We start from the raw sequence: 26,294 nt of genomic DNA, 5'->3' as shown, positions 1-26,294 counted from the left end.
CATCCATGACAGTCAGTCAGTTGAGAGGATTATCTCCACAATCATTGGATTAACTCAAGTAAATGTTTGCACAGAAAGTTGCCGAGCTTGTTACATCACATCTCATCTTAGTGTTGACTTTAACATATCTTCCCAGGGTATTGCTAAAGGTGTGTTGCCCTTTGTAAGGCTTCTTAAAGAATATGCTTTCAATTAGCATACTCTTTACCACAGGAAAAAAAAAGCCATGAAGTTGGTGTGTAGACAATAAACATTTCAACCGAGAAGAACTGCAATGTATTGCTAGGGATTTCTGGCCACATAAAGATATGGTAATGTTTGATTTAATGGCCTAAGGCCTTGTTAAATTGCTGAAATTATATATTGAACAAAAGCAATAGAGGGCTTTTTACTACAATGTAGACCATAAATCCTGCGTTGTTATTGAGGTTGTTGGCAAGACTCTGTCAGCAGACACATAGTGGTTGGTGGTTTATGTCGGGGGCGTTAGTTAGGCCATGTGGGCAAGAAAAATCAGGACTAAAGCTACCGTGCTTTTGTGAGAATCCAGGCCAACTTGCTGAACAATACTGTACACATTATGTGTGGTGAAAGAAAAGCCCTTTGTGCTTGTTTGTATTGAGGTAAAATTGGCTAAACTTCTGGAAACTAGAAGTTACACTTGTAATTAGCAGCTTTTTAGTGCCTTTATCATTAAAAACGTACTTCCATCCTTAAGGAAAAAATAGTTGCACTATGCCATGTAAGTAAATATTATTAAAATGCTTGGAAAGTGCTGTAGGGATGACCTCCTTTACAAGTTGCCTCTGGGTCCATTATTTCCTTAAAGAGAATATGAAGAAGAGCCAGAAATTCATTGGTTTTGGTCCCGATATATAGGTCCAGCTCTTGGCAGGGGGATGTATTACTTTATGCCTCTGTACAGCTGGATTTACAGCGGCCATTACTCCTGACAGGGAGAGACTCCCTGTTGTGTAAAGAGCATAGTAGTCATAGATTTATAGCCACAGTGAGGACCAGAACTGGTTTTAATGGTGACTTGGGTTTAATATTCTCTCTCCCCGACCGATTCATCCAGTTACAATCTGCTTTTGTGACCGGATTCCTGCCAAGGAACAATATACTGTAATGAAATATGATTGTTCAGTGGTTGTTTTCAAAGGCAGTATGGTCACCGTAAAATATGGCAGTTTTCAAAAATGTTAGGTAATATACAGGCAGTGGTTTTGATATTGTTTTTGCAGTTTAATTTGAAGGTGTAGCTTTAAATCATGGTGTTGATAATACACTAAGCAAAAAGACAAACATCATCTTGAGGATGTTTTGTCTACATACCAATTTTTCAATCGGTGTCCCTTATTCTTTCACACCACTAGATGTCCCCATAATGCTTGTGTGTAAAAAAGCACTTCAGCTTCTCTATGGCCTTACACTGAATAATGACACGCCATGATTGGTCCTTAACACGGAGAAGAAGACTTAAAGAGGAGCTCTAGAGTCAGAAAAAAATAATAATTCTGCATTGCCTACTAAAAAGGCACCACAGACCTTTTCTACAGTCAGATATATTGTGTATTTGCATTTTTTGTGGCAGTCACTAATCTCACCTTTCAGGGCAGATTATGTTGTTCTTTTACCAAGGACCAATTTCCAGTTATTTCACAATCTTGTATTTTCTTGACAAGATAGTGACAGATGGTTAATCACTTAAACTTTCAGCCAAGAAAATGGAGCCAATTGCTTTGTCATAAATTGTCAACAGCAGACGATGCCAGGCTTTGTGTGGAGACTGTGAGACTAAGAGAATGTCAGCTAAAATCCTCAGCCTCGCTGCTAGCGGTTGCTCGAAGCTCCTCCGCAACTTTGTCACTGAAAAACTCACTCGCAATGCCAAAATCTTCCTCTCCTGAAGGAGGACGCGTGACTCCAGCACAGGGCCACAGTCTTTGAAGTTGTGTTTGAGACGAGGGTGTTTCTCTCTTTCGGGAGCAGGTGGCTGAGGCCATCAGACTGAGAAGAATCCAATTAAAAGCGGAAAAAAGAGCTTTCATTTTGGAATTGTCTCTGGTGAAAAAAGACAGATAAAAATGGTTATGTGATCTGCGGAGACCTTGCACACCACAGACTTTCAAAGTTCCTCATGATAGGGGTTAACTCACACCAAACCTAGCTTAAGAGAAATTGTCCATGACACGTATAGAACAGCACTTAAATAGGGTGAAAGAGTAAGTAAAGAAATAAAAATAAAAAGCTGTAAGTTATTAAGCTTTAATTTGCACCTCACAAAGGGAAATTGAACCTCTTCAATTCAACTAACTGCCTCTCACTGATGAGCTTATGAATTAAAAATACATAAAACGTGTGAGGTCATAATTACTCATAAAATAAGAACAACTTTTTTTGCTTAGTTACCAAGCAACAGCAATTTAAAAATAAGAGGAACATGCAAGAACAGAACACAGTTTGTGTGTAGGGGAAGATAAGAGGGATGGTTGCTTTTGTCGTAAGCTATTCATGATTAATGTGCCTTTGTTGCACATTTTCTGAATAGGCAATTGGCTGACAGTGGAGAGTGTGAAGGCTAGGGTACATTGTGGCTGTGAAAGGGGTAGTTTGGATATTCTGAAGTAGGGTTTTATGAGGTACTTATCCATAGTCGGTGTTTTACCTACAGTAGATGCTGGCCCCGCAGTTTGGAGAAGCAGACAGGACTACCGGCATGAAAGCTAAGCAATGTAGCCTACTGCTGTAGACGGGGGCAGCAGCTAAACGTATTTTAGACACCTAAACAAATCAATATCTGTTTAAGTTTACGCTATATTTAGAATATTTTAACGGCCGTCAGAAAGCCCTTAACCATGGGGAACTGGAGCGCTATGTATGCTCTCTTCAAAGCCACCAGACTCCTTTGACAAAACTAGTAATTTTACCTCGCAAAACATGGGAGTTGCTGGTCTACTGCTGCCTCGAACGGTTAGTTAACTTTTTGTCCAAGGAGTCTGGTAGCTTTGAAGAGAGCAATTTAACAGCTTCAGTTCCTCGTTGTAAAGGGAAGTTTGACGGCAAGGGAAAGCGGTGAAAATGTTCTAGAGTGCACTTCAACTGATATTGTTTTTTTTTTTAAAGTGGTGTTTAATTTAGGTGGCTAAAATAGGTTTTAATGCGTGTCCCCGTCCACAGCAGTAGCCTACATTGCTTGGCTTCCGGGTCAGGAATCCTGTCTGCTTCGTCTGAGCTGCGCGAGACCAGGCTCGGAAAATTTGATTGACCTTTAGTGTGAACTTTCTGTCACAGCAACCGAAGGAAGTGGAGGTTCATTAAGAACATTTTCAAAGCAACAACAACTATGGAAGTAATGCCAATCTGGCAGCTTAAATGTCATCATGCCTTCATTCTCTTATTTTTAACCAGGATGACCTGTGTTGGATATTAGACAAAAGAAGTTTGGGGACTCTTTTTTTGGTAGCACATATGTTTTGATGGTCATGGTGTTAAAACATTCTGTTTTCACTTACCCTTTTCCAAAGAGGGTCAACAAATGACATCCCTGGAGCTGTCAGGGATTCAGAGGCCATAAATACAACCCATATGACTTCTGGATGATGAGGGATGATCTTTTGAGCCTTTAGGCCTCACGCTGCTGACAGATAACGTTGTTATTTTTGTGTCCACAGCGAGAAAAGCTGATCCACGAGCTAGAGGAAGAGCGACGCCTGCGACTGGAGAGCGAGAAGCGTCTCCGGGAAGTGACGGAGGAGTCAGAGGTGGGACGGGCACAGATGGTTTCACTTCAACAGCAATTCTCCAGGTAAGAGTCTGAAAGCAGAGAATGTATTTGAAATTAGTGAAAGACTGCGTTGAGCCTTAAATCCTTTTCCCACCATATACGGATAACTCTTGACCAAAATCAATGGAAATATCCAACGCGTTGCTTAGTTGTTTTTAATGTGACACAGAGGATCATATCCTCCAAAAATGCTGAGATAGGATCCAGCCCTCTTTGACCCTGTGTTGAGTAGATTTACTCAAGTATTATACTTATTGAGTAAGATACTTGAGTATTTTCCATACAATTAGAATCATTTCAGGTCATAGTACAAATTATAATAATGAACATTACAAGCTAGATGCTAGATAAAAGCTACGTCCTGTCATCCCCCTTCGCTCTCTCTCCCCCCATTTCCTGTTATTTCTCTCAATTTAGATAGCGAATACAGGCATAAAATGCCCCAGAAATACTACAAATATAAATCTACTAAACAGTGGAACAGACAAACCAAGTTTCTGGGATTCAACTTCCATCTCTTTTTAAAAAAAGTCATCGACTTTTGGCAGCAATTTCCTGCAATCAACACCCTGTCTTCATAACCTTAAGAATCAATATGGCCTTGCCACTTCCTCATTTCTCATTTCTTTGTTCTTGTCATTTTGTACTATATTAGTACTGCACTGAATTTTACTGAATTCAAGTACTCACTTGACCTTGTCATCAGCAAAATAAGGTTTGATGCCGTGCTTTTGCTTTAAAAAGGGAACTTCTAAAGCGTGAAGTGCTCAAACAATGCTCTTGTCATAACTTCAGTAGCCCTTAATTCATGCGCTGTTCCTCCATCTCACAGCCGCTGAGGTGTGACGAAGAGGGATGGCAAAATCAAGAGTTGGAGCTGAGTTGATGCCCTAATTAGGTGATAGGCATTCAGTGCTTTACGCAACAAAAAGGAGTCCAGAGGATTTCATATTAACTGCTTATCTTCTCATTGAGTTGGTGGAGAAAATCCTGTGCTTTTTTTTCGCTCCCAGTGCTATAGTGCTGAAGATGGCAAAGTCACCGCCAGGGGAGGAATAAAATATTAAAGAGCCATTCAAAAGATTTATCGCATATTTGAAAATGTTCCATTGATGCCTCTGAATTTTACTCAGTAGTGTTTCTCACTTATGTTCAGCTTCCTTACATCCTTTTTATAAAAGCAAGTTCTTGCATTCATACAGTTCAGAGACAAGAACAATATTTTACAGTTTAAAGCTTTACAGGGGTTAAAGGTCCTTTAGCCACAGTCTTTTAGGGCATTTCATCCAATTTCTCTGTATGTCAGTAGCAGTCCATACAGGATATGACCTTTTGAAATTATAGTTTACAGGTAATAGTTGGAATATCATGACTTCCTGTTAAGTCGGAGGAAATATGAATCATCACAAAATCCTGTATAAACCTGTCTGAACCAATTTTGTGTTTCCAACATAGCTGGTTGCACCTGTCAACATCTCCACGGTTTTTACTGTGCAAGACACATCTCTGTCTGACCTGTGTGTAGACTTGTTGAGTTCCCCAAACACCTCGCCAGGAAAAATTGATAATGTTTGTGGAGTACACTCCCTCCTCGAGTAAGACTCTTAAAAGGGGGCGGATGTGCTGTAGCTGTGAATTAGTAGATAGGTGAAGCAGCAATATGGGAGTCTATGTCTTGCAGCAAAGAGAATGCACTGCAGTTCTATTAGGGTGGGAAATATATAAAGCTTTTCCCTGATTAGGTCCTGCACAGTTCCCCATGGAGACAGATGAATTTGTTGCCATGGCAGGGGTCGCCTAGATGGATGGTTCTCATTGGATGCCAGGCGGCTGCTGGTGAGACTGTGGCTCTGTAATATAGAGAACGATTCCTTTATGTCCTCAAAAAGCGCTTATCGAAGGGGGGGGCATTCGCCCGACCTCGCCGCCTCACTCAGCTGCTGTCATTCCAGTCGCTCATTGTCATCATGCTAGGTTGCTGTAATTTCCGCGTCTTCGATGTTTTTGTGACTCCTGGGGGAATGCAAAGGTTCAGCTGCTTCCTTTCCACAAGTTACAAAGATATCTCCCTCCACCTCCACACAAACACGCTAACAGGATTTCAGTCTAACTGTTGAAGCCTTAATCTTTGTTTAAGCATTCCATGCGCTTATCTGAATGAGAATGAATGAGTGTACCAAGCAAGTATCCGCGCAGGCCGTGTGTGTGTGTGTGTGTGTGGTGTGTTTACGTGTACCTGGCCCTTCAGCTTACATGGCAGCCAATAAACGGTGGCTCTGTGCCGTGGTGGCAGATGGGACATCAGGTCACTTTAATTAGCGACTTACAAGCCAGAAAAAAAAGATACAGTACAACTCGGTCACCAGGCCACTAGCCAGTGTCTTCCCATGAACCTTTGCCCCACTTGCAAGCTGTGTTTTTTAAGTCATTGGCTTATGTGTGTATATATGTATGTGTGTGTGTGTGTATATGTATGTATATGTATATGTGTATGTGTATATATATATATATATATATATATATATATATATATATATATATATATATATATATATATATATATAGATAGATAGATGATATAAATCTATATAGTAGATAGATATATAGATAGATATATATAGATATATATATATATATATAGATATATATATATGTAGATATATACACACATATATATGTAGATATATATATATACATACACACACACACCGTCAATCAACAATGACAGTACTTGTGTCTCTACCACTCAAACTCAGTGAGACCTTCATCCATTTCTCATGATTGATTAAGGCTGGTATTTGTGGTACATTAGGGCAATAGAAACCTCAGTTCATCAATGTGTCTTTCGAGATAACACCCACAAATCATGTTAAGTGGACATCCAAGCTTTTAAATAGACTGGAATCTGTTTGACCTCAGGCAACAATTGATTTGCGTATTGCTAATTAATTGAGGTTGTGCTTTGAATCATGAGGATGGAAGTGAAATCAGGCTAGTAACAGGCATACCAATTTGAATGATGAAAGCCAGCCAAACGTTATAGCAAAGATATGAAACGCTATGCAAATGAGGGTGTTAAACCTTGCCAAAAAAAGGGTCCAGTCGGATTTAACTAAAAGCCTTTTTTTTTTTTTAGCTTGCCGTGGGAGACAGAGGTGTTCTGTGATGATATGAGACAAAAGGTAATGAGCTGCTTGTTAGAGTTGCACTCACACACATGAACAAACAAGCATATCCACAACAAAAAGGAAAATATCAGACAGTCACTCCTGCAGCCAGACGAACTCCGGGGAATCTCAGCTTCTTAAAGTCTTGTTTTTGTGTGTGTGTGTGTGTGTGTGTGTGTGTGTGTTTCCCTCTGTTTGTCCCTGTAACAATTACACTTTTTGGCACAGGTTGAATGTGAGGCAGGAATTGCCAAAACTGAAACAAGTGGCTTTTTATTTTTCCACCTTCATCCACTAAAAAGCTCAATTTGCGTGTGTTTTCACGGCTGAGATCAGTAAGTGTGCATTCCTCAAGTGACTGGCCATGTAGCTCAAGACATAGTTGTACACACACACATGCTTATATCCACACACCCTCCCCCAACCAGTAGGGCTCTTAGCCTGGTGTGGGTCACATGCCCAGCCCTTCTTGACTTGGGTCAACCCCCCGGAGCTTCAGCATCACTAGCATGGCCTGTCGTCATTAAACTCCCAACGGATTATGGGGAGACTCCAGCCCACAACCGAGCAGCCTCCCCAGCCCACCCTGTACATCCCACAACTCCATATGGGCAAGACATTTAAGAGCCAGGGCAGGACAGAGAAGAATTGAGGTGAGAAAAGATAGGGACATGACCGCAAGCAGCACTTAAAATTCTGTCATCTTGTCCTACAACAAATTAAACCAGAAGATGAGATGAATTATAGAGAGAGAAATATAATCCATCGAGTGCATTTGGACATCTATTTAGCAAGGACACTCTGAGGCCTTGTCCACACCCCCTCTCCTTCCTGTGTTACCACTCAGACAGAATGACCGGTGAGCAGACAGGAACATGGGGGCCACTGGGGGCCCTACGTGGCCTGAAGATCAGGGAGGCAGTTTTCAGGTAATGAGAAGAGCAGCAATTTTATTTTGTCTGTGAACACAACTCGGGACAACTTTTTTAAGTTGCTTGGTTCCCCTCCACTGCGTTTTCTTATGCTTACCATACTTGACATTTGCGCTGCTTGCTTATGCTCGGATTTATCTGTCTTGTTTTTTTGTCACTTTTGTTGTCTGTAAGACATTTGCAGCTAAAGGTAGGTTGGAAATAAATTCCTCTTGACTTCATTGTGCTCGGCAGTTGGATCAGAGTCATTGTCACCCAGAACACGTGCGCTCATCAGCAAACCCAGCGTTTACAGCCGACCTGGTCCACTTGACTTTGAATCATTGCCATCTTGAAGGGCCCTCTTCGTGGCAGGATATGGGAGACTTACGGCTAGACTAACAACAGCAGCAGACGATGACTGGTGCCTGCAGATTTATGGCTCAGCGGCGTATTCTTTCTGCACATTACTCAGTGTGTGAGAACATGTGTGGATGCAATGTGTGTGTACATGTATGTCGGAGGCCGATGATGTAAACAGGCAAGAATGGCAGCGTTTTTCAAGTCTGGATGCGTTGTTTAGACAGTCACGCTCAAGTTGAGATCTCTCCACGGTCCGCAGAACCGGGTGTGCGCTGTATGCATTCATGTGCTACTCTCATTACCATCGTACTACTCTGGACTGCACAGCTGGACCGGCAAATAGGCTCAGAGAGGGAGCAGAGTGATTGCACTCTGTTTGCAGATCAATGCCCTCTCCTCTAATCATCCAAACATGCAGCCACGCCTGGACCAAGTGTTTTAATTTGGCGCATTTGAAATGGCCCCCCTGCATGCCTTTGGCGGCTATAGGATTTAGCTGGATGAATCAGGGCCCTGTTCAAAACGACACATCTGGGGTCATTAACAGGATGGAGGGGGGGGGTCAGTCTTTTGAAGTTACTTCCTTACTCGTGCCCAATGGGGACGAGGGCTGTTAAATAGATAATAGGTGTCTGGACTATTTTGGGAGCAGCTCATATTTAAAGGATTTATTAGTCCATTTCAGCCCCTCTTTAACGTCCAAATTTGAACAGGGGATTTTGTCTGATTGAACTTAATTTAGGTTGTTCTACTCTTATCACTTACTAGATTACTAAATTACTAGCCCGCAAGAGAGCTTTAGTACCAATCTGCCTTTCTTTTTTTTTTTTAAAGGGAACAAAGTCTGTGCACTTATTAAGCACCACACTGGCTTTGTGGGTCAAAGTGCAACCTTTTACTTGCTCGTAACTATGTCAGACAATCACAAACACTTACATACACGCACACTGCAGCCCGCTAACTTCCGCCTCGGATTAAACATGCTGGTTATGATGTTTATAGGCATGCTGAAAGAGGTCAGATTACAAGCTTTTGCGGAAGTAGGGCATCCATGCTCACATCATGATAGCTCGCCTGTTCTCTCTGGCTTGTGAAGCTGGTGCTCGCAGATTGTAGCCTAAAGCCAAACAGCACGTCATTCAAACTGACCTCATGGTTGCAGTATAGATTTGGTTGTCTGCCAGCTGCTCCGGTTGACACATATACACAGCGGCTGCTATTATGCTCTATGTATCGTGTTTTATAAGGTAATTACTTATCTGTGCGTCATACGTGCAACAAAAGGGCCATTTTAGAAGATAATGCCTTTCGTATACTTCTTTAAAGGGTCAGTTCACCCACATTTCTTGGCTCATTTTCTAATAAATGTCTTAAAATCAATTATGAAAATAGTTGCCAAATATTGCCAAATGTCAACTGTCACCTTTACATATAACTTGACATTAGGTTTTATCCGTCCCTACTCTCTATCTTGACCCACCGCCTACTCCATCTTCCCAGCTCCCGGTGTAAGTAATGGACTCCATGCTGTCATTGTGACTAAGGTTTCCCACTGGGAAGTATTCCTCAGTCTTTATCTCACATGTGGAACACACATGCCTGTAACCCATTGGGGAGATACAAGCTAAGGCTCCACAAGATGCTTTTGAGGACCAATGGCTTCCTTATTGCTAACTGCTTCCTTTGGACGGAGGTAAACATGTGAAACGGCCATCATGAATTTGCACTCTAAATCCTTCCAAATGTAATATTACTGCTGGAGGGATGAAAGAGGAAGAACCTAAATCTGGTTCCCTTCATATGTCTCTTTTAATTTACACTCTTTACAGACTAGTCCTCAATTGCACCCAGCCGGCATTGCACGTTTCAAGACGTTAATGGAGATTTTTGCTGTTTACCTGTTTCAGTGCCTTTATGATATTTGCAATTAGAAATGAAATGGTATTTAGGAGTAGTGTATTTTAAAAAAGATCCCTCCTGACTTCAATACCCCCAAAATTATTTTTTTCACAGCAGTTGGTCGACAAATATTGGAATGAAATATGACTGTCAAAGAATACTAAATGTTTTAGCCTCTTGATCTCTTTCTGTGGCATGTGTGTCTTGCTGATAAGGTTAAAGGTCGCTGGCGAGAGTCAGCGGTCATGAGGGCGATGACCTTTGTAATGCTACCCTGCTGTAACATGCATGACTGATGTGCATGACTTTTACAGCTCTGAACTGTCCTCAAGGCTCCAAACTGGACCAAACCTTTCACCAAAAGCGTCTAGTTTAGTTCCCGGGAGTTTGCTCTCTCTTCATTTATGTAATATCTAAGAAAGGGTCTCCTTGCATGTTTTCTGCAGCTCTAAGAGGATAAGAGTGGCTTAACGTTGGGTTAAGCTAGGTAATCACCCGGTGGGCGTACAAAAGTGATTTGCTGGAAAGGAGTCTGATAAGAAGAATGGAATATTCTTGTGCCAAAACGGACAGTTTCACAGGGACTCGGATGATAAGACGATTGTAGCCGCTGATGCAGCAGTTACGCGAGGGCCCCTGATGGCCTCGATTCAGCCGCACAACCAGGTGATTGTTCTCCCTATCATTTCAGCAACTTAAGGATTTTCCAATTGTTCACCGGTCAAATCTGATTAGAGGGTCTCGGCCAACCTGAGCCTTAGAACCTCAGCCTGACAGTGCTGACAAAGTGACAGTGTGTCCAGAGTCGGACGAAGAAAAGCTGATGCATCTCCACTGATCTCTGGTACTTTCCATCATTTGGCACTTTGAAGCTTCTCTTTTGTTGAGGTGAAATGTTAGGTTTGTCTGTTCATCCAATTCTTAGACTCTGATCTGAATAACTCACAGTATGCTTTGCGTTTTCTATGGCTGAAGCTTAAACAAGTTACCATGGATTTTATGATGTTATCTTTATCCTGAGTGTCACATTTGTTTCCAAGTTTTCTGTGATAAAGTAAAAACAGTGTGTGTACAAAAGACCAGGCTTTTATTTTTAAATCAGAATATAGACCGTGTAGCTAATATGCTACTGCAAAGGAATGCTGGCAGCCCAAATACTGTATCCAACCATAGCAGGGGGGATCAGCAACTCCTGCTGTGAAACATGCAAAGATGCAGGCGGTCATTGGCAGGAGAGTGATGACTAAAATAAACAAGCGAGCATCTAAAAACTGCGTTACTGAAAAGTGCAGAGATCTCTGATCATACAGCGAGTGTCCTGGCATGCAGCCTTCGTGTTAGCTGTTCTTGCACGGAAAGTGTTGATTTTAGTGAAGCCAAAGCCTCTTAATCACCAATGTAGACCCACATGACAGCATGCACACACACGTACACACACTGGCTGACAAAACAGAGGGATCCCTGTCCTTATTTGTGCTTCATCCATGCAAGTCCATCCCTGATTCCCGTCTGATCCAAAACTACCGGCCTGCTTGCCTCCCAGCAGGGGCCCTTCTCCTTCGGAGAGGGCTTAACAAGGGACATATGGGAAAGTCTTTGCCTGCCAGATCACTGTCTTTGCACAGAGCCAGTGTTGGATAATGACACACTGGAGACACGGCAAATAGAAAATGAGAAGCGGAGATCTGAGCTGACTCGGTAACCTGGCCACAGGACAAACCATTCTGTCTGTCGATTGAGTGAAAAGCACTCAGGCTTATATGATGACTGCATGGCCTATTTTAGCCTAGAGACCCACATTTCAGAAATAGTGTCTGGGTCACTTTATAGCGCTGTGAGAACAGAGTGCTGGGTGTGCATTCGGATGTCTCTGCATATGGAGCTCAGGGACGTCTACACAGTGTTTTTGGCTTTTTTCCGGAGGAACGGTGGTGTTAACAATGGATGGAAACCCAAGATGGGGTAAGTTTTGAGCTAAGATTGTCAGATTTTGAGAGAGCTCTGGAGTCCTTCTGATCATGTTCAGGACTGCGAAGGAATTTTTCATTGAAGGTTCGAGCTGTGTTAAGCTACGACAGTTTCAATGAATAAAAATACTTTTGAATGAAACCCTCCTTCGTTTGAAGTCTTGATGTCTTTGTGACTTTTGAAAGCTAAACGGTGAAGAATAAAAAGAAGAGAGAGAAGTTTTTCATATGTTAATCGCAGGTTTGTCAACCAGTCAGCGCGATAAGACACACAGCATTTCACCTCTAATTGCCCCGCTGCGTTCTGATGATGCGTCACTTTGTTCACCTGCGGCATGCCGTCACATCAGAGATGTAGACGTGTTTATTTTGTGTGTGTGAGAAGGAGAGGGGTGTGTTTGCCTGAAGATCGTCAGACCTCAGGCTGAAAATTGATTGGACCCCTAATTGTATTTCCTGGACTGCTGACGAATGCCGCGCTTGAAATTCAGCTCGTGCGGCGCGAGGGTCAGGGAAGTCAGAATTTGCTTTCGCCTCCACATACGTCCCTTTAAAACGCACACAAACACACTCTCGTCCTTCCTTCCCTCTTTCCTTCCCTGAATAATGTTTTCAGTAGGTCGTTTGCAAGCACTTTGAGATTAATCACACTATCACACTGAGCAATACTGTTTTTTTATGTAAAGTAATGCTCTGTCATCTGAGAGGTATAGTCCATCCATCATAAGCATTTAGCAGACTCTCTCTCACATATAAATAGGATTCAGGAGGCTGAATTTACAGTCATGACAAATTACACTGTTTATTTAACAGGATGTTTTGCTGGACACTTGTCCCATTTTGTTTTCAGCTGGATTTACTGCTTAGATTTCATTATTTAAATGTATATTTTTTATGGTTTTGGAATCGCTTCATAATTAGCTCTAACAAATACTAATGCATTATTAGTGTTTTGATTGAAAAAAAAAAAGTGCTGTTAAAAAGTGTTTTGTTGAAATTGGTAATCAGTGCAACATTGATCGTGAGTATTGGGAGGTAATTGTCCAAAGCAATCTTATTTGTGTTGTTGCTCTGCATGAATTGCCAAGGCAAATGAGAGGATAACTAGTAGTTCAGGCAGAATCCTTTGTTCAAGACATAAGAGTTAAACATTATGTTTGGAGTGGATGAATGTTTTCTTTAGAATAGCAGTGGGGGAGGGGGTTGTTGATCACCTCCTTGCGCTCATTTTTGTTTATAATTCGTTTTGCTGCCAGAATAAAATAAATCTTCCTTCAAAATGGACCTAGTCTTTCTGTCCACATTAAGTGTCTCCAGTCCCTCAGCAACACCGCTAAACTTCAAAGTCTTTTTTTGCTCTTTCCTTGCCGTCAAAAGCACCAAAGTCTGTCCAGTGAGATGCCACACATCTGTGCTTTGTGACTTTGAAATGGAAGCAGTATGGAAAGTGAGGCAGCTCCGTGGAGCTGTTTAGAAACACAAAGGCTCTCTTTCAGGTGTGCATGAATCCCACAGACCCCTCAAAACAGCCTCGCTGAAGCACCACGTCCAGGAAACACCCCCCCTTTTTTTCCTCCTCCTCTTCCTCCAGCTACAACATGAGGAAGCAGGCATACCAAGGCATCAAAGTGTTTCTTACCATCCTGCCACTCTGTAATGTGCAGGTCATTGAGGTCTTGCTGGGAAGTTTCTCTGAAAGGTGTGTGTGTGTGAGAGACCACATCAGCTACAAAAGAGCAAATATCATTCATTTAATCTTGCATCAATTTCTTCCCTGGCTCATTTGGCACATTTTTTAATTCATGCTGCAATAGAATCATTTTGACTCCCATCTGTTGGCTTGCCTAATGATATTTCTGCTATTTCTCATTTCAGGTTTCATTTTAAAAGTCCCACATTTACATATTCATCCTGGATGGTACCGTACATTTCTTCTGCTGGTGGCTTGTGACTGATTTTTAGTGCACCAAATCAACAAAACAGTGAACAGGAGGGCAGTATGCGACTTTTTTTCCAAACAATTCCTCTCGGGGAGAAAGCAGCGTGAATCATTGAAAGTGTCTTGTAAAATATCTAGCCTATATCTGCAGTATCCCAATTTGTGCATCTTTTGTGCATGTTTCTTACATCATACAGAAAAGAGAGATGTCTTTTTTAGCTGCAATATTTTTAAGGAATTAATGTAATAAATTCCAAAAATGGGTTTAAAGTCTTTTTTATTATGCAGTAGAAAGTGGAACATTTGTTTAAACTCAGAGGTCTCTGGAAATACTTTTAAACCAGAGGTAATGGCTGTTAAACAACCTGTTTTTGCAAGATCGTCAGGGATTTATCTTTCAGAGAAACAGATGCTCACTTTTTAAAAATACACGAGAGGCACACACTGTGGCTATATCTGTAGGTGGTACCTGCGCAAATCCCCTCAGTCCAAAAACTACCCCTACTTGGCATGCTGATCATGCTTGTCGGCTAGTCCTTGACCCGGTGTCAGCGTCTCCGGACTTTAAAGTTGTCTGTGTCATGTCCTCTTTGCTCTATAGGTTGTTCTGATTAAGGCCAGCATTTAAAGCAGGACCTGGAGCAGTCTGCCACCAGCTCTGCCTGTCTGCCTGCCTCTTTGAATGTTCAGTCAGCAGCTAGCGGCCTGATTATAGCCGGCTTTATGGCTCAGAATGGACAGATGGTGTGGCTAGTCCCGTCCTCCCCTGCCCTGCATGACTGTGCTAATTCTCACCCGCTGTCGTACAACAGCCAGGGCCGATCAATGCAGTACTACCAGGAAATGATTATACAAGCATGTATAATACAAATGCACAGTTGGTATAAATGTTTATATTCAAATGATTTAACTCAGATGTGTCATGAATCAGCATACTTGTGTGTTTTCTTTAAGCTGAAAAATTTCAGCGACACTTGTACTACTGGTATTTTGAGTTAAAGGAAACAGTATAAAGATTTAATTAATGAGCTTTAGAGATGCTAGTTGGCAGATTTTGTAATATTTGGACAGAGCCAGGGTATCCGTTTCCCTCTGTTTTCAGTCTTTATGCTAAGCTAAGCTAACTGACTGCTGGCCACAGCTACGTATTCGACGGACAGACATAAGAGTGTTGTCCATTTTGTCATCTAACCATAAAACGATTGGCAGCAAAATAGGGGGGGAATCCCACTCTAAAAATTCTCATTTTCAGCCACGATTGCCAATTTCAACTGAAGCCTTTCCTTTGCCATGTTTTAGTTCACTGTGAATCAAACCAGTAGAAGAAGAAGAAAAAGACAGTGTCATGGAATTTAGATAATTCCCACCTGACTATGTCAATGCCCTTCTTTTGTCAAGATGCTCCTTTATGACAATGCCTGGCTGTCACTCCCCATCTGCCGGTGCTCCTGAAAGATCATTTTTGTTTATATGATCCCAGCTGGGTCCATAATCATCTTCTGTAGCTTATCTGGTCTTATCAGGTTGTTTTTTTTATTTATTTTTTTATACAGAATTCAGAAAGTGAATGCATGTATAGTCAATGTTCACCTTACAAAAATGGCATGTGGCTCTTATTCAGATGGAAATAGGCAGAGGCATTTTTCACATGCATTCTTTGCCACCTGTTTTGCATGCAGCTTGCAATGTTAGCAGCACAAAACAGAAGAAGCTCAGATTGTTTTGAGCAGACCAGGACTTGAAGGTTAAGGTCACTCGCTCAGTGTTTGTTGCTGTGATTGCACTTAATTCAAGCCATCAAGCAGGCACACATGCGGCCGCACACGGCAAGCGCCTACAAAATCACACACAATAAGTCAGTAAGTACTATGTTTGCACATTTTGTACTCAATATAGTCATTTGGACACAGCATCGTAAACTGAGCAGAAGTTGGGATTCAATCCAAAAAAAATATCATCCATTTGTGTCTCTGGCACGGATTCAGTCCCATTTTCTTTTCATTATCTTTTCCTTGTGTTTGTGTGTGCATGCTTATGCAAAAAAAGTTACAATTGAAGGATGCAGTAATCCATTTCAAACAACAAACATCTAATAAAATTGTGAAACAGCTTGAAAATATATCCTATTTTAGATGCTTATAGTAGAAACAGCTGGTGGCTCTGGAATCATAACATTTCAGACATTTATACCCAAAATAACCCTGATGTCCTCGGGGCAGGTTCATGCTGGCTGTAGATGTGTTAAAACCCAGGCACGTTTGGAGCTTGGTATCACTCCTCCACCTCGGAGCAACATGCCTGAGGAGCTCTGGCTGCCTAAAACTGCTGCTGGCTAAACAGCAACGTCTTACAAGAAACAATGTCCCAGTTATTTGGGATAATCCACAGTAGAGCTGGGCGACATGGAGAAAATCAAATATCCCCATATTTTTGACCAGATACCTCTATCGATATTGTGGCAATATTGTAGGGTTGACTATTGGTGCTTTCACAAAATATGCACACAATGAGATTTTTGATAAATAATCATCAGTTATGTTGATATAATAACTATGTGGGTAAAGGCAAATAATAGACATAATAACAGTCTGGTGTGTTCAGAAAATTACATCGCTCTACTGTAATGCAGCCTTTAAAACCAGGAAAAGACAACACTTGTGTCATATCAGGATATTACGATATCCAAAATTTAAGACGTAATCTAGCCTTATATATCAATGTCGATATAATATCGATATATTGTCCAGCCCTAATCCACAGCTTTTTTTTAATTATCTGAAGACTTGAGTGAAAACCAACAAGTCCTCCAAATTACCACGACAAATTAGGTTGTTAGTCCATAACGATGATATGTGTTGTGTGTGTGTGTGTGTGTGTGTGTGCAGGATGGAAGAGACGGTGCGGTCGCTGCTGCAGAATCAGGGCGTCGGGGAGCAGACTGCTGTGGACATCATGAAGGCCTACAAGGTAAATAACAATCCGTGTCTGTCGCTCTTCCTGTGGCCATTCAATGGAACTAAAATGAAATAAAGTGAATGTCTGAGAGAGAGAGGTAATGGAAGTGGCTAAAGGAGCCTAAAAGTAATTGTGTGTATTCATATTCTCTATTTACTCACTGATGTGCCAGTAATCATTTGTATGTATAGGTATCTTTGTTTATATCTCACTCCTCCTGGTTTTCAGCTCAGAACGTGTTGAATAAAGCTATATTGAGCCAAGGTGAGAGTGTTCGTTGCTCATCCTGTTACATAAGAGAAATAGCCACTGGGATTTAGCAGAGAGGCAGAAAGAATACCACATATTTACGAAACACAGGGTCACTTTCAGGGTCGCACTTCACAATTTGGAGCTCGGTGTGTTAACACGGTGTTGAAATGCTGTTGCCTCAGTCTGTTTATCATCAGTGCATTGTTATTCACTCCCATGTCTGAGAGCCTTAACTATTGTATGGAAAAGAAAGTGTGATGCATTAATGTTCAGACTTGAAAATACCTTTTTAAATATTTATCCAGCCTCAGCACCACACAAATCTTTCTTTTAGGTCACATTCTATAACATCCAGCAGCAAAACGCTTCTAGGGAATAAAAGAAAAGGGCATCTAGTTCAGCAAGTATGCAATAAAAAGAGTCTTTGGAAATGACTACATGCATTCATCACTGTGCATAAAAGACAGAGATAAATGCAGGACATCTTTGAATGATGAGTGCAAATAAAAGTGGGCAGAATAACAAACGAGCACTATAACATGAATTGTCAGGATAGTGAAACATGGGATTAGTAGTCATGATAAAAGACTGATGTGCTGCAGGTCGTCCTGAGGTGCAAAAGCTTTATAATGAAAATATGACTAGACAGCCCACTCTGTAATATACAGTATGTGACATGAATACAATGTGTCGGTATGCAAATCAATGTTCTCAGTGCACACAGAGTAATCCTTCCCTGGGTTCCCCAACACAGAGAGATTATGTTGAGAAGGAAGATGATGAAAAAGGTGGAAGTTGAATATGAAGGGGTATTTGGAGGCACACAGTGAGATAAGATAAGAAAAAAGATGACACAAAATACATATAAGAACATAAAGATGCATATAGAAACACTGTAATAACATTGACTGTACAAATGAGAAAAATGCAAAAACGAGGCCTGAATGGAGCTGTTTGAAGTTGTCTATGTATGGCTGTTCAGTGTGGTGATGGCAGTAAATATTAGAGACGTTCCGATTAGCGTAGTAGTACCAGAAAAGCCTCCGATACTGCCTACGATGCTGGTATCGGAAAGTACCAGAGTCTACGCACCGATCAGATACCACGTAATTTAGCCCTGAAGAAAATCTACTTTTAAAGTAGTTTGTTTATGTTCTTTTTCCATTATGACTCACTGTCAAACTGGATAATAAAATAAAGTTCTGTGGCATTTATTGTTTGTTTGTTCACGTTTCACAAAGAGTTTAACCCGAGCCAGGCCGTACAACAATGATAGATACAGGGATCCATACAGGGATCCATACAGGGATAGTAGTATACAGCTGTTAAAATCATAGTAAAGTATATGACACACTGGTATCAGATCAGTACTCGGTATCGGCCGATACGCAAAGTTAGGCATCGGAATCGTATCGGGAAGCAAAAAATGGTATTGAACAATCGTTAGTAAATATTTTCAACTCTGGGCACCTGGGTTTAACCACAACTTATGCAGTATTATAGGGTGAAACCTTTCAGCAGCTATTCACCTATGTCTGAATCTTCACTGTTTTCTTGGTTCATCAGTGAATTGTTTAGTCTATAAAATGCCAAAGAAATTATTTACAGTGATATGAAACCGAGAGAAGCAGCATATTCTGGAAGCTGGAATGGGAGAATGTTTGCCTGTCTTGCTAGATAAGTGATTTAGATTATGCTTAATCTATTATGAGCTAAGAATTGAAATAAAAATTAAAACAGAAATAAATTAAATTCTAAACTGTATCCTTGCTGAAACCCTAACTTTAACTCCAATGTCACTAAAGTGCTCTTTACATCTGTTCACTTCCCTCTAATGTTAATTGTAAGCTAATTAATGTCGGTCTTTGCATTACGACCATATTCCTGCAAAACTAATGATGTTACCATCAGCCTCAGCTGTACTTAATGTTCCGTGCTAATTAGCAAAAGTATCAGCAGGTTATCATTGTCATTGTGAGCATGCAGTGTTGTTAGCAATTAGCCCAAATCAGTGCCACTAGCATGGCTGTAAACATATAGAAATACAGTGTTGATATCTTACTGATGTCGCGTATCTTTTTATGGAAGAATAGTCAAGTTTAAGTCCACACAATTACATGAGATTCTATAAAACTTGACTATTTAAAAAAAAAAAAAAGTGTACTCCACACTGATGTGCAGTATTTACTGTACTGTATGTATACATACTTTGCTCCTATGTTCAGCAGTCAAAGAGAGTAAACTTGGAGGGTTATTATGGTATTCCCAGTATAGCTGAACACCATCCATTCCTCCGATGTGCTGCTGCTGCAGCTGTATTCTGTGTGTTCAGCAGACAAACTTAATAACTTGAAAGGGCAGCGTGAGGGACAAGGTTTCCTCCCCTCTCCCACTCCAGACTCTCTGCGGAGATTATTACCGAGCCCTTTAACGCCGTCTGATAAGCAGCCTCTCAGAGCAAACCGCAGACTTCACAGGCTAGACCTGGCAGACAAAAGCAGACCTAAAAACCGTGACTTTAAAGAATTGCCACGAACAAAATTGTCTGATAGAATCGAGTAAGATTGAAAACCTAATATACGTTTAGAAGAGATTGGATCAATCTGAAACAAAGTGGACATTATTTCCAATTCCTATTAGGAGAGAGACGCATCTTGTTCTGTGCTGCATTTGGATATATATATAAAAAACACACACACAACCGGTAAAAAGTTTGGGGTCACTTAGAAATGTCCATTCCAGACAGAATACCAGCTGAGATCAGTTGCATTGATTTTTTAATCAGGGCAGCAGTTTTCAGATTACATTACGTGCTTACATAATTGCAAAAGGCTTCTCGACTGTGGCTGAAGAAACGCTTGAAACCCATGCTTTTTGGTCTAAACGTCATACCTGACGTGGTACAGCTCCCATATACTTTGACACTCTGGGGTGTGCCTGGTATCATTGGAAAGGTTGCAAGTGTCAGTGTGATTCTAGGCCTTACTGACACAGAGTTACAGAGGCTAGAAAGGAGGTGTACCACTTTTAATTTGGGTATGACGTTTAGACCAAAAAGCATGGATTTCAAGCGTTTAAAAAAAAATGTAGCCTGTGCGCATGCTGATATATCACACTCAAAAAACTCATTTCAAGAAAAGCTACAATTGCTTTCTTCGCAGCACATGTCAACATTGTTTTGTTGTTTGACGTTAGATCCTTATTTGTAATGTTTGCTTTTCTTGTTCATTACTGGGTAGGTTGACTTTTTCAGTCCTCTACGAGGTATTGTAATGAAACAATCACTCTTTGGTACAGGTCATAGAGAGTCACAAGCAGATCACCAGCCAAAATATAGACTATAATATGCCTTAAAATGTATTTTAAAAAATCCAAGAACCCAAGGTGAAGTCTTTAAATTGCTTGTTTTCCCTTGACCAACAATCCAAAAAACTAAACTCAACATATCTAAACTAGAATAAAATGGAAATATTCTTTATCTAGATGCTTATTTTCTCAGTTGTCTCAAACCTTTGCTTTTATTCTTGTGAAATATTGGAAAGGTTTTACCTCTTTAGGCTGTTAACAGCTATTCAAATGAAACAATCTGAGAGCTTTAGAGGAGAAAATCTTTTTTTAGTTGAACTGCTAGACATATTTAACCTGTAAAGAGTGGTTACAGCCACTAGTTTAGTCAGAAAATAGTGAAGAATGCCCGTCATAGCTTCCCAGGGTGATGTTTTGAAATTGCTTGTTTTCTCCTATCAACAGCCCATAAACCGAAAGTGGTATTTAAAATGATATAAAAACAGAGGAAAGCAGCAACTTCTCACATTTGAGATGCTGGAACACTTAAATGTAGCAGTTTTTCTTTAAAAAAAAATTACTTTAAAACCAGAAGATGCTATTGCAATGACCAAATTGTTCAGTGAACATACTTTTAGGCTCCAAAGATTACTTAAAATTTAACTGTGACAGAGAGCTCACTGTGTTGTCTTGTAGCAGTTTGGTGCGAGCCAGACAGTGCCTAATTAGTGGCTAATTATTACTAGTAGTTAATTATCGCAGATGCCAGGAAGCCAAAAACAGAGGAAGAAAAAGATAGCTGGCAAACTGACTAAGATAGATACACAGTGAGAGCAAAGAGGGAGAGAAAAGGATCCCCATAATACAGACGAGATGAGAGCCCCACAAGGTCACTGCCCCTTTTTGGAAAACAAGTGAAACATGATTAGGGATTAGGGGATGTTTTTGGAGCTCTGTTGTCAAAGCTGCCTCCCTGTTGCCCTGTCTGACCATCTGATCCTCTCCGCTGTTTTCTCTCCCCTCTCCCTTTTCTCCTTCCCTCTGATTTTTGTCTTTCACGGCTCTTTACCCGTTTCTTTTGCATCCTGCCCCCGAAACATTTGTCGTTTTTACTTGCCAAATTTCCTTCCTTCTCTCTCTCTCTCTCTCTCTCTCTCTCTCTCTCTCTCTCTCTCTCTCTCTCTCACCTCGTTTTGTTTTTCTGTGCGTCAGGATAAACTCTCCGAGGAAGTGCGGAAACAGTACGATGGCCTCGAAGGGAATGGCTCAGCACCGTCGACTCAAACGGAGCCAGACCCGGGGCTTCCGCCAAACGCCGATCCCGATGTTAGCCAAGCAGAAGATGACACAGACAAATCCAGACCTCTTCTGGATCGCCTCAAAGCCCTGGAGGTAACTACTTTGCTACCCTTTTCATTTTTCTTTTTTTCTTTCCACCTTTACGGCTTTCCCTTTGTTTCCTTTCTCTCCACCTACCTTCTTTCGGCTTTGTTCTTTTTCATTCCTGCCTCTTCAATCCTGGCTATCCTTTGTGGCCAGCCTGTCTGCCAGTTGTCAGAGTCCTTTGCTCAGTTGCGTCTGAAAGCATGACAGCTCATCAAATTCTCCAGTCGTCTTCATTTGGAGAGCAAAGTCATCCTATGAGAGTCGCTGCCGCAGGGCCTCAGGCTGTACTCCAGCTTTGGATTGTTTTCCCCTGCGCTCGGGGATTTGAGCTGCACTCCGCCATGAGCCTCAAGCAACAGCTAAGGCGGGGTAGGGTTAGCGCTGCCATTGTGATCCACGCTGACGTGTTTTGTTTTACAGTAGCCACTGGACACATCCTCTCAGATCTCTTCAGCAATTAGAGGACTCAGACTTAATTAAATTTAGGCTACCAGTCATACCTTCTCATTCCTAAGTGGCACCATGTGGCATCTTGATGTTGTTTAGTCTTTACCTCATCTCAAATCGGGTACAATTTTTGGAAGACAATAAAGCAAATGATGCCAGTATTCAACAAGTTGACTGACACCCGTATCTAAGGAACTAAAGTACCTGAAACAAGAAAGTGTATTCTTTCAGTCTACACACATTAAAAAAAAAAGAAAAAAATGTCTTTTTTTTCCCCCTCCAACATTACACTAAAGCATCCATGATAAAAAATAGGCCCTAATTACAACAAAGTGGCAGGTAATTGCGTGTTGCTCCTCAGCAGTACGCTATCTTCCGAGACTGGCAGGAAGTATGGTCAGCCTGTCCTGGCAATCCACCTGATGAAGCACATCACCTGAACATTACATTTTAAATGACTTTATCAAAAGTTATCTGCCATTTCATTCCACTCTGCCGGCGCGGGTGATGAATGCACCGCCAGGCGAAAGCAGCAAAAACAAAGCACAGGCAATACATCACTGCCCAGCATTGTGCATAAACTCCACTGACACTAAGTAAGCACTGCCCGGCTCTTATTTCTCCAGCTCAACTGATAGTGTTCATTAACTTGGCAGGCACGCACTGTGGTCTATAAAGGAAAACACCCAGACTTTTGGAGAAATGCCTGTTGGTCATTTTACTTAAGTGATGAGAACATAAGAGCTAAAATTATTATTATTATTATTAACGTGCTTTATACACAAATCTCTAGGTTTGGATTCCTTTCTTTAACTATTTTACCTGATGCTGGAGACATCAGGGCTATCCTCCCTTTCCCTTCAATTCGCTGCCATTCATTCGTTCACTGTATACTAACAAGTTCCACAGGCTTAATAACTGCTGCAGCAGCATCCATCACAGTAAACATGGTTACTTCTTTGCATTCATCTTTTTCTTTGTCCTGAACTGGCTCTTCAAATATCAGTGAGCATTGCATTGTGCCATGCTTGTGGCCAAATATTCTGACAGCAGCAGAAAGCAATGGAAAATGAATCCTTAAAAACCATGCTTTTCAATAAACGACTACAAGGGCACGCGGAGAGCGCAGACCTCTGTGAAGGCCATGCCCTGTCTCGCAATGTTGCAAAAGTCAATCATATTTTGTATATCCGCTTTGTGATTCGTTCTGAAATTGAATGGTTCTTCCTTGGCCCATGCTACACTCTTCTACCAAGTTTCATGGAAGTTCAGCCGGTAGTTTTTCCATAATCCTGCTGACAAAACGAAAACATAACCTCCTTGGCAAAGGTAATAATAAATCCATTAATAAGTCAAAATGACATTGGGTTTCTTATTTCAATCTTTTAAAGTCTTTTCTGTCATTGAACATTAAAGCAGCAATAACTTACAGCAAAACACCACTTAAGTTGCATTCTGTAACTACAGCCTGGAGAGTCGGATAACAAACTACTTCAGTTTGAAAAAAGAGCTCATGAGCAAGTGTTATATTTTAAATGAATTAATAAACCATGATAAATAACATGTCAAGGGATTTCTCTAGTGAAAGATATCTCCTAAAAAAATTAATTTTATTCCGAAACACATAAGACACACAAGATTTATTTAGTCACGAAGGTCATTCATTACATTTGCACCCATAAGCAGGCTTTGAGGCTTTAATTAATCAGTGTTTCTTCCTAGATGGCATCATTAGAATGTTTTTGGGTTGCAATTATGTTTCCCATGTTTTCATCAAGGGATTGGTAGTTTCTACTAAAGGGCAGAGGGTGAGAGAAGCAAAAGCCGGCTGACAGCTCCTAATATGCTGCCTGCCACTGACAAATTGGAAACTCCCAGAGATCAATAGGGAGCCGCCTCATTGCTTGGCAAGTGGAGGAGATATTCTTATTAGGTCCAAACTCCAAATGGCTAGCTGCCGCCCCAAAGTTCAGCAGCATGTCTTCCATTCCCTTGACCTTTTTTTCTCTGGTACTTTGTACATTTTGTATTGGCTGTCCTGGTTCATCGTTGACATATGACCTTTGTGAAGCAACTTCTCCTGTTAGCTGCGGCTCTGCTTGATTGCTGCCTTCTGTCTCCATCGCTGTTGTTTTTGTTGCATCACATGTAACCAAAGTCACTGTGAGGTTTGTGCTGTGCTGCGTTGACCCTGAATGTGTGTTTGTGTGTTCTTTGCAGGAGAAGAATTCCGCCTTGGCCTCGGAGAACAAGAGCCAGAGGGAACAGTATGAACGTTGTCTGGATGAGGTGAGTGTGAGCCCTTGTTTATCTTGTTTCACTCCAAGACACATTCAAGGGCGCCATATGACTCGCCAGATGTTTAACTTACCTTGGAAAAGTTCAGTGTTTGTTGAATTAGCTTTGCCTTTGTGTGAACAGAGTGAGCGGTATTGTCGAGCTGAAGATTAAGGTTTTAATGAGGTCCTGCAAAGCACACTGTGTTTCCCACAGGTTGGAACCTTACTTGAACTGCAGCTTGAGGGAGGCAGAGGTGAATTGCTGATATTAGCATTTCATTTAGAAAAGTGTCTCATTTTTAAGGCACTAAAATCTCTCATCTCTCACTTTAATAAAGAGGCAAGCATGTTTCCGCTTTAAGCTGCAAGCCCCAAGCTTCAACATTAGCTGAAAGTAAAAAAAACATTTATGGCAACCGGGATGCTATTTTTCATGCTTTTTAATGCACAATTAAAGAGTCTTTAATTCCAGAGGGCTTTTGTTGATGCTCAATAATAGCAGAAATGCCAGAGGATGTTTTTGCAGGTAGACTCCTCTGCACATTGCTAACAGTACTTAGCTGTAAACAAGGGCGTAGGTTTGTTTCAACATTGGAAGGGACACATTATAACCGTGGAGTCATCGTGGGGGTCATCCCCAATACTGTTTTGACTAACACTTAATTTCCTGCATTCTGGTGAATTTTTATGCAACAATTTATGGTGCAAATGTCTTTATTTATGTAAAGGAAATTATTATTCTCCTTTATTGTTCAAAACTTTCTTCATATTCAAAACATCATATGTGTTTTGGGATGGATGCTTTTTTTTGGGAATCATGCACATCTCAACAACAAATCTGTTAGAGAATGATACCTTGTTAAAGCCAGAAGCTCCAAAGTTTAAATCGACCTAAAAGACATGAAATCACAAGAAATCACAAATGTATTTTTCACGCTCCTTTTCTTTAACCACCCAATGTAGCACAAGGTAGACACAGTTCTTGTTTTCTGTACATGTTTTGAACCTCCTGAACTGTTATTTTGACCTCTTTTGGGGAGTGGGTTGTCTTTCATATTTTTTGAGGTAGGACAAATCTACCTTTTCTAAATATTGGGGGGACAAATCCCCTGCATGCCCCCTTAAATCTGTTTATGGCTGTGAAGTATACAAACCGCCATTACACCTATATTTAATGGTCAAAACCATTATTTGTGGTCAGCATCAAAGTCTAAAATGCGAGCTGCTAAACAACCTTAACCTGATGTAAACTGGTGTAGCTGAAGCAAAGGTTTACATAACAATGGCACTTCTGTGCCCTCTGGTAATTTGTGAGAGCGTGATAAGTGCTGTTTAGGGAGCCACATGAGGGGACTAAAGCAACCCGAGTCTTGGCTGTGCCTGCTTACTGAATCACTCCAGGAAAGGGAGAGAGGGGAGCTCTTCTTCAGGGAAGTATGGTCAGCAGGGACAAGTTGCCCAATCTGTCCTGAAACCAACAGGCTCAGCAGACTGAGCCAATCTGCCGGAGGGTGGGAATAACTTGTGAGAGGAGATGGGGGAATGAAAAAGGAACGGATGGAGAGATTTGAGGAGGAAAGTGTGAGAAAAAAGATAAAAAATGAATAAAAATGAAAGGAAGGGGAGGAATATAGTGATACAGCCGTGTTAGAGTTTG

The 26,294-nt window shown here is 41.1% G+C and overlaps 1 protein-coding gene across 2 annotated transcripts in view; it reads left to right on the top strand.

Moving 5' to 3' along the window:
• Nucleotides 1-26,294, top strand: part of LOC144512611 (nck-associated protein 5-like) — a 122,241-nt gene that overhangs the window by 67,353 nt on the left and 28,594 nt on the right. For both annotated transcript variants that reach the window (XM_078243421.1, XM_078243422.1), the window contains 4 exons: nt 3,675-3,808; nt 16,919-17,000; nt 21,738-21,917; nt 24,579-24,647. In XM_078243421.1, coding sequence (XP_078099547.1) covers nt 3,675-3,808; nt 16,919-17,000; nt 21,738-21,917; nt 24,579-24,647 — 465 coding nt within the window. The remainder of the gene's footprint in view (nt 1-3,674; nt 3,809-16,918; nt 17,001-21,737; nt 21,918-24,578; nt 24,648-26,294) is intronic.

The sequence above is a fragment of the Sander vitreus genome, chromosome 24 (assembly GCF_031162955.1).
Source record: "Sander vitreus isolate 19-12246 chromosome 24, sanVit1, whole genome shotgun sequence".
NCBI lineage: Eukaryota > Metazoa > Chordata > Actinopteri > Perciformes > Percidae > Sander > Sander vitreus.
The sequence above is the reverse complement of the archived record's forward strand: the minus strand, read 5'-3'. Positions and strand labels throughout refer to the sequence as shown.